The sequence below is a fragment of the Bacillus rossius genome, chromosome 1 (genome assembly GCF_032445375.1).
Source record: "Bacillus rossius redtenbacheri isolate Brsri chromosome 1, Brsri_v3, whole genome shotgun sequence".
In the NCBI taxonomy this organism is placed as follows: Eukaryota; Metazoa; Arthropoda; class Insecta; order Phasmatodea; family Bacillidae; genus Bacillus; species Bacillus rossius.
The window spans coordinates 108,435,395-108,444,568 of record NC_086330.1 but is presented as its reverse complement, the minus strand read 5'-3'; the positions used below and the strand labels follow the sequence as shown (position 1 = coordinate 108,444,568).

Sequence of the window (9,174 nt, the reverse complement as noted above, 5' to 3'; positions counted from 1 at the left end):
ATTAAAGATTCGGTGCTAAGGGGGGGGGGGGGGGTGGAACCCCTAACCCCCCCCCCCCCCTCTACACCTCTGCTCCTTGCCGTGAACCGCGTTTGGTGCTGGGCCACCCATGTCAAGGGGGAGGAGGGCTCCCTCTCCCCCCTGACCATGCACCAGTAAGTTTCACCCCCATTCCATCCATGTAGACCCTGCCTCCAGAGAGAAACTGTATGTCGAATTTTATTTTCAAACCTTAGGGTTTATTCTAAGTTTCTCGTTTATTCTGTCGTAAGCTTTCGGTGTCGATTCTGACATACTGTGTGCTCGGTGATCGGAACATAACGCAAAAAGAACGAGAAAAAAACTAGGAGAAATTTGAACTCGTAATTCTTTATTTCTGTATTATTACTTTATGATCTAGGCATGGCCCCCCCCTGAACCCTGAATAATTTTCTGATATTTCTCTTAATTCCTAATCATAGTTTTCCAAACTTACAAAAGTATTGTTTTACTGCATGCTCTAAATAATATTACATTTATGAATCAGAAATAACGCACAACAAATGTGTTAGTAACAATTTAATTGTAATTAGTTAGTTAGCCAAAGTGTCAGTGTTGTAAGTGTATTGCAAAATGAACACGCTGTAAAGCCCGCCGAAGAAAATATGGTACTATAGCCATCTAGCGGCGGACGAAAGCACCACCTTACAAAAACAGCAATGCCAGCGTTCCTCTGGCATATGATAGTACTACCTACTATGGCTATCGTGTTTACATTTTGAGAGCGCTGTGGGCTGTTGATAATTCGTAAAATGAAAGTAAACCAATGGATTTCTCGTAGTTATTGTTTGCAGATGTGCATTGTTAGTGAATTCTTATAAAGGGCGAACAATGGTGAGTACAGAATATATAAAAATGTATATAATATGCAAATGTGTTCGTGTTTCAAATGCCTACTTTATATTTTTTTTGTTAGGGATAAAGATAGTGATTTTATTGGCTATGGTTTTGCGATTGAAGTACACTTTTTAGTGGATTGGTTCAATAAAAATCAGCTAACATTATAAAGAACGTCCGTAATTCACCTAAAAATAATTACAGTATCATCCTATGCCATGTTCAAATTTTTATTTTCGAAAAATACGCACGAGAAGGGGCAATACTTGGGAACTATTTTGATGCACCTCTAGAGACGTGGTACCTATATACACATATTAATTTCAGTGCTGTTTATTACCAACACACTAAATTGTAGTTAATTACAACAAAAATAATTTTCTTTGTTATGCGAATTCGTCAGTTTTGGTAAAATTTGTTACGTACCTAGATCATATAATACATTAAAATATATACTCATATTTTTATGCGAAATAGAATCTTATGACTGCTGGGAAAATTAAATGTAAGAATTTAAACACAGCCTGACCGCCCTGACCACGATAATTGTGTTCAAACTAAAAACTGTATAATTTACTTTTTTAAACTGTTGTTCCCGTGCATAGTTCTAGAATGAATCAGGAAATGACACTTTATAATTTAGCTTCTTAATAGAATATTCTACATTAAAATTATATATTTGTATCAAAACTTGGAATTATTACACCAGTTTCTAAAATTGTGATGAATATAATTTCTTGCGATCACGGATTTGTACCTGGATAGTACAATTATGCAACAAAAAAAAAAGATAAGGATTATACGATATTAAACCCAACTCAGATCTCAGACTTCTATATAATTTTGGTAATACTGGCAACAAATAAGGGGAAGTAAGATTCTGAACTTGTATTTTGGAGTACCCGGGTTCAGTACCCCGTTAGGGGCATCTTAATACTTTTTATGTTTTGCCTAAATCACTCCAGGCAAATGCTAAAAACTTTTATTGCTACAGGTCATGGCTGAGTCCATCCACAATTTCCTTGAACTGTGTTGAATTAATTCATCTCTAATAACACTAATGCTCATACAAATAAAAAAAGTTAGCTTATTTACAGCTGAAGTTTAATATTAGTTTACACTGTAATATTATGAAATAACGTTTTTAATAATCTCTGATAGCATATTAAGCTTGCAGCAGCCTGGCTATACTTGACTCAGGCTTGCACATCTCCGCGCATACCGATTGCTGCAAGCTTGCTATTACTGTGACAAGCTTAAATCAAGGTTGCCACAAAAACTGATTGCCCAGTCTCATTAAGCTTATAGCATTATTGTGGATAAAGCCTTTGTCGTAATGATAAAAGTTAATATTAAATTAATTTGGATGTGACTAGCTTACACAAGTCTAACTAATACTAAGGAACCATTTCATTTCACCCAATTTAAGACTTTATTTTACTTCTTTGCTTGGTTTTACAGGCATTCGAGGAAAGACAAGGATCGGCGAAGAAACGGAGGAAAACAATTAATTCATTTTTCTTGCCAACACTTCTTAAGTCTTCTGTTGCGGATTCATTAGTGCAAACTTCTTTGGCGGCACCACCTCTTAAGCCATCATCATATTCTGAAGTGGATTTATCAGTGCCATTAGGAGTGAATTGTTTAAAGGATGACCCTACTTCTTCTAGCATTATTTCAAACAATCTTCCACTACTTTCGATGGAACTGACACCATTAGTGACGGGCGATTTCACAGATACCTGTAAACTTTCAATAGCAGACCCTACCTTAGTGAATTCTGAAAGTTCTTCAGTACAAGATCTTGGATCTTCAACCTCTAATGAAAATACCAAAGCTGATACATTTTTATCAGAAACAGCTGTCAATGACATTGGAATTTTCATTGGGCAGACTATAGATGACATTCAAAAGAGGGAGTTATTAGCCAATCCTTGGCAAGCTCCTCCAAATTACAAATTTCCACATTCGACACACAACAAGAATGGGAAAGAAGTGAGAAGATTTCTGGGCCACAATCACCTCAGTAAATATAACTGGCTAGTTTTCTCCCCATCTAAACAGGGACTTTATTGCAAGTACTGTCCATGGTTTACTGTAGGGAATGTTGCAGGAGGCCAAAAAACAGTAAAACTGCAAAAACTTGTTACGAAACCTCTAACAACATTTTCTAAGTTGCTAGGGCAAAAAGGTGATTTAGAGGAACACAATAATACTAGATACCACAAGGAAGCTGTGCAAGCAGGTAAATATTTTCTCAAAAACTACCATTCACCTGAAGACAATATTCTCAATAAAGTGAACAAGCAGCACCTACAAGAAATTCAGGATAACAGGCTGAGACTGAAGCCCATTGTGGAGTCCACTATTTTTTTGGGACGACAAAATATTCCATTTCGTGGACATCGAGATGATGGTCAGCTCATGATGTCAGAGTCAGAGACAAATGAAAGCATTTGCAATGAAGGTAATTTCAGGGAGCTCTTGCGTTTTCGAGTAGCTGCAGGAGATACAATGCTTGAACATCATTTCAAACATACTTCCTCCAGAGCTACATACATTAGCAAAACCACTCAAAACAATCTAATTGACTGTTGTGGTAAAGAGATTTCAAGCCAAATTTTGAAAAATGTATTGCAGGCAGGAATTTATTCTATTATATTTGACGAAACTACAGACTTATCACACAAATCTCAGCTTAGTCTGGTTTTGCGGTATGTACACAAGGGTGAGTTAAGAGAAGACTTTATTGGTTTTGTAGATGCTTTCCAAGATCTTGAAAGAGTTCAAGTTAAAGATAGTGGAGACTTATGCAGCGAAAGCAAAACAGTGGAGGATAAATCACATCAAATCACACAAATAAAAACACATATGACTGGCAATAAAGAGCTTTCACTCACAGGAAAAGATTTGGGAGGTATAGTTGTGCGGCTGTTGAAAGGTATGGGTCTTCCTCTACAACAGTGTGTTGGTATTGGCACAGATGGATGCTCAGTAATGCTATCAGAAACAAGAGGGGCAGTCGCTGAAATACAGAAAGAAGCTAAAAATGCTTTAAGAACCCCATGCTTTAATCATGCTCTCAACAACTCTATTTCAAAATGTAGTGAGGTGCCTGCCATAAGAAATTCGATTGGAACTATGAAAGAAACAATTTCGTTTTTTTCTTCTTCTGGGAAAAGAAACATTGTCATTCTACGGAAGTTAGGGGGTCAGTTATCCGGTCTTTGTGAAACAAGATGGGTGGAACGTCATGACGGGGTAGTGCAGTTCTCTGTTGATCTGCCTAAAATAATATCTGCGTTGGACACCATTTGCGAATGGCGTGACCCTGCTACTGCTGGAAAAGCATATGCACTTTCAACAGCACTTTGTGACAGCCAGTTCATAGTATCTATGTCTTCTCTGAGCGACATATTATCCATTACACTTCCACTCAGCAGGCTGCTGCAAAAACCGTCATTCGATCTGGTTGGTGCGTCAGAAGCAATTTCAAACACAATTAGTATTTTGTCATCTCGTAGAGAAGAAGCAGAGCATCATTTCCATCAAGTGTGGTCTAGAATTGAGGCCCTTGTAAATGATCTCGGCACCGAAATAGTTCTTCCCCGTTTTTGTGGTCGCCAGAAAAATCGTTCAAATTACCAGACAGGAGATACAAGCAAAGAAAGTTATTTCAGGCTTGCTATATATGTGCCATTATTGGACTATATTCTAAATGATCTTCAAGGAAGGTTTCCACCTGCCACCCTTGATGTTTTTCATTTATCTTTCCTGACACCAAGTGCAATTAACAGTCAAGTAAAGACCGAATTCCACGACGGAAATATTAATGCCATTACTAAGCTTTTTCTACCTTTTATGGAGGTAGATAAGGACGCTGCACCTATCCTTCTTAAGGGCGAATTTTTTCTGTGGAAAAGGAAATGGAGTGTGGTTTCTGAATCAACTGAGGTTCCACAGAGTGTGATGAAAGCTTTGAATGCCTGTGACAAGGATGTATATCCCTTGATTCATAAGCTGCTTCATATCCTTGCTACTCTTCCAATCAGCAACGCCAGTTCTGAGAGGAGTTTTTCAGCCCTTCGAAGACTGAAAACTTGGCTGCGGTCACGAATGTCAGAAGATCGGCTCACAGGCCTTGCTCTTTTACATGTGCATCGAGACATTCCAGTGAATGTAGACAGTGTTATTGACAGATTTGCGAAAACAGGAAACCGAAGAATTCCTTTTTTGATATAGTTTACATGCAAGTAGCATGAGTATAACTATTAAAGAAAACATGTTTTTGAAGTTAAAGTTACTTTTTTTTAGCATAAAACTCTATCATTGAGTAAGAAATTAACCATTAAATGTTACCTTATTACTGAGATTGTAAATAAAATTATGTCTTTTTGCTATAAAATCTAAGTGTAAAAATTGTACATTTCAAGTGAAATATTTAAATTATGCATTTAACTTTGACTACTTGTCATCAAAATGTAAATAACTGTTAAAAAGTAAGAAATTAACCATTAAATGTTACCTTATTACTGAGATTGTAAATAAAATTATGTCTTTTTGCTATAAAATCTAAGTGGAAAAATTGTACATTTCAAGTGAAATATTTAAATTATGCATTTAACTTTGACTACTTGTCATCAAAATGTAAATAACTGTTAAAAATTCTTCTTTGTTTGAAAAAATTGTAGTATATATATATATACATATACATATATATATATATGTACCTACCTAATTGTTTCATGGTGTAAAAGAACTACAAAAAGAAAGTGAAATAAGAACTACAAAATAATTATTTATATTCCACTGTCAAATACAACAATAAGCTAATTAAGACCATATTAAACTAACTGGTCTGTATTTAAATTATAAATGTACTAAAAATGTCATAGAAAAAATTACTTGGCCCCCCCCCCCCCCCCCCCTGAACACTACTCTGGATCCGCCCTTGGCGCCACTCGGCTCGGCCGTTAGAGCACGACAGACGCTCGGACGAATGCTTAGTCAGACCACATACCGCAGCGGGCTGTGCCGCAAACTGTTCTGTCGTCATTGCAGTTGCGGGGCATCGAACCACGGGCCCGTCAGTGGCTGATTCAGCTGCGCAGAGCGGATGACTGGAGGTTAATGGCTGGAATGTATACGCCCCAGGTAAATAGAAATTAAAAAAAAAAATCAGCGAGTCTTATCAGTACTCGCCAGTGATGTATAAACATCTAACCTCGGTATCGCGCAAATTCGTGTGTTCTCGTATTGTTCATGTTGCAAATATACTCGAACACGAATTTTAACGTAGAATTCTTTAAAATAATGCTGAGCGTGATACATACTGATAAATATTATATTCGCTTTTCAAGTAACAACATTTCAGGATGCGAATCACACAGCTTACTTTCTGCGGACGCCGTGAGAATTCTCTGCCTGAGTCGTAATCGTTGCTTGCTACCATTGCGCGCAAATAGCAACGCGGAACCATAGAAACTGCTCCGATAAAAGCGAAAATGATGTGAAAACATCCTAAACTCAGTTTTGGACCTGATTTTCGACAAGGAATTTTATTTAAATTAAAAATTATACCTCTTTCTTCTGCATCTATATTTCTTGGGATCGAGCTTTAATTACATTTTTTTTTTTTAATGCATCTCAAAACACAGCCGTACAAACATTCTCAGAATAATAATTTTTTTTTTCAATAGTATTATATCTTAGGCAGTTTAGATTTAACACACTAAATGTGATTATTTTGATATTTGGTCATCTTTGCTGTAACACAATATCCAGTGTGTCATAATTTGATTTTGTAAATTTCCTTTGCCTTTTTTTTTTTTTCAGGTCAGTGACTGAGTTGCCCTGCAGAATATTCATTCCATATCTTAACGAGATTTTGTGAAAAAAATGCCGCGCGTTCGTGAGTGAACAGTAATAAAGTTTACTTACTTGTTAGACTGGCGAACTCAAAGAATGTACTTCTCATTTTGTTTCTGAATCTCTCTTTCTTGTGACTACAATCGTTCATGAAATGAAGGAGTGTTATTTCTCATTTTTCATTAATTTTCATTTAGGATCAGGCAATACCTGTATTTTTAGTATTCCTTTTTTTAATTTCGTGCAATGGTGATATGATGGCCGATACATAAGGTGGCTGGCCTGCGCGATGCTGTGCTCGGGGAGCGCGCATCTCTCCTGCAGGCTGTTGACCGGGAGTGCCCTGAGACCTGCTGGGTCACCGAGGGCTGGCAGTTTGTGGCGACTTGGCAGTGCCAGGGCCGGAACTAGGAGATTCGTTAGGGGAGGCAAAGCTTAATTTGCCGCCCCCTCCTTACCAACATTATAAAATACCCTTTTTCGTTAGAAGCGGTGGTTGAAATGATACCATTCACTTATACATAATTCAGAACCTTTATTTATCAAGTACTCTAATTGGAAAACTAATACAATTACATTTTTTATATAATGAAATAGACTGTTATCAAACTATTGTTTATTGTTTGCACAACAGTGAAAATTAATGTCTTACCAATAAGTTTATTAAGTACTAAAATTACATAAGGAACATGTGATTATGAATTAAGAATAATATTGTATTGATAACCATACAAAGAAATTCAATTCATAATTTAATTTTTCGAGCATGATTAGCTGCAAAAGTGTTAATAATATCATCAAAATTGATCAAAGCAGCTCGTTTGTGTTCAATAGATATAATACTTAGATTTGTTAATCTCTTCTGGTCCATCGTGCTTCTCAAATAGCTTTTAATAAGTTTAAGTTTACTAAAACTTATTTCACCTGACACAATTGTAACTGGAAGGGTGAGAAACATTCTCAGAGCAGCAGTAATGTTAGAATGTGCCTCCTCCAGTTTATTTTTGTATATAAGGCTCAACATTGTTGATGCTGTAGCATCTTTTAATTCATAGTCTACTGTTAATGCATGGTACTTAAAACTTTCAATTTCAAATACGAATTCTACTTTGTTAAGATCGGCACTGTGTTTCCTAATTCTGCTGTTTTGAATTTAAATCTTCTACTTCCATTTTATGAATTTGAACACCACATAAAAATCCAAACTTTTTGTTAATGTTCTCCAAAGCCTTAAACCTGTTACTCAGTTCCATAATTAATCTGTCAATGACTTCCAACATTACTTGATGTATGTTTTTGACATACGCCATTGCTAAGCACTTTTTCTGTAGAAGAAAACTAAAAAATAAAATAAATAAATAAGTAAAAATAACCAAAAGACAAAAAGCACAAATTAAGCAAAAAATTGCTGTTGTTAACAGGATATAAACACCACAAAATATTTCGTAACAGGAATATGGTCAACAAACAAATAAAAACAAAGAAAAATGTACTAAGAGAACGAAAAAACCCCACAAATTATGACGACACAAAAATATTGAACCCAAAAAAATGCAGCACAATGGTTGAAACGAGACAAAAACACCACAAAACGAAAAGACGAAACAAACACAATAGTTTTTCCAAAACAGAAACAAGCGACGTTTCGGGAACTGCTATCTGCTCCCGTCCTCAGGCAGAGACGCACATGGTACGAAAACACAGGTGCGACTGAGTAGGGGCTGGAAAAATGAGGGTATTTATCAGAGAAAGGGCTACATCTTGCTCAGCCAAGTGATCACCCGCGCAACGGGTCCTTGAGATACCAGCTCTCATCGCAGTGGTTTTACTCACTCCAGACCACGAATTATGGTAATACTTGTTTCTTAGAGTGAAGTAACGCATTTGAAGTACGAATATATTTACAAATTATGCATAATCAAGTTAAATAGAATTTCTTAATTTCTTGGCTAACTTATTGGTTGCGATATGTACACTTTCAAAACTTTTTTAATGAATAGTTTAATTTTGTTTTAGTGAACCACTTTTCATATTTTGCCGCCCCCTGATATTTGCCGCCCGGGGCACATGCCCCCCATGCCAGAGCCTCCTAGATGGGAAGCCAGACCACTGATTTGTGACGTCAGCGCTCGACGTCCGACAGCAGGTAGAAGCTCGGGGCGGCTAGGCGGGCGGCCAGGACTGTTTACTACCCGCCGCTACTGCAGCTCTGTGACACTGCCGTTTAAATGTTCACTACCTTGTTCGAGGAAGTGGAAAGGTGGAAAGTCACAACAATATTTTTAAGGGATACTTAAATAAGTATCCAAAAAATTACATTTATTTTAAATCTCTGCATATTTTATGTCTTAAAATTGCGAACATTTAAATAATTGAGTTTTTAAAAGGGTGCAGGAAAGTGTACAAATAAAAACGTAAAAAATTATTTTT

General features: G+C 36.6%; 1 protein-coding gene across 2 annotated transcripts; it reads left to right on the top strand.

The window, feature by feature from the left end:
• The first annotated feature begins 466 nt into the window (after nt 1–466).
• LOC134541745 (52 kDa repressor of the inhibitor of the protein kinase-like) lies at nt 467–7,302 on the top strand. 2 transcript variants are annotated; one of them, XR_010076685.1, is made up of 3 exons: nt 467–873; nt 5,938–6,030; nt 6,712–7,302. XR_010076685.1 is itself a non-coding variant. In XM_063385402.1 (2 exons), the coding sequence occupies exons 1-2, from the start codon at nt 871–873 to the stop codon at nt 5,116–5,118; spliced, it is 2,784 nt and encodes a 927-aa protein (XP_063241472.1). In that variant the 5' UTR covers nt 467–870; the 3' UTR covers nt 5,119–5,239. The 2 variants fall into 2 exon arrangements, 1 of the variants encoding a protein (XP_063241472.1); XM_063385402.1 differs by lacking the exons at nt 5,938–6,030; nt 6,712–7,302 and adding an exon at nt 2,338–5,239.
• The last annotated feature ends 1,872 nt before the right edge of the window (nt 7,303–9,174 follow it).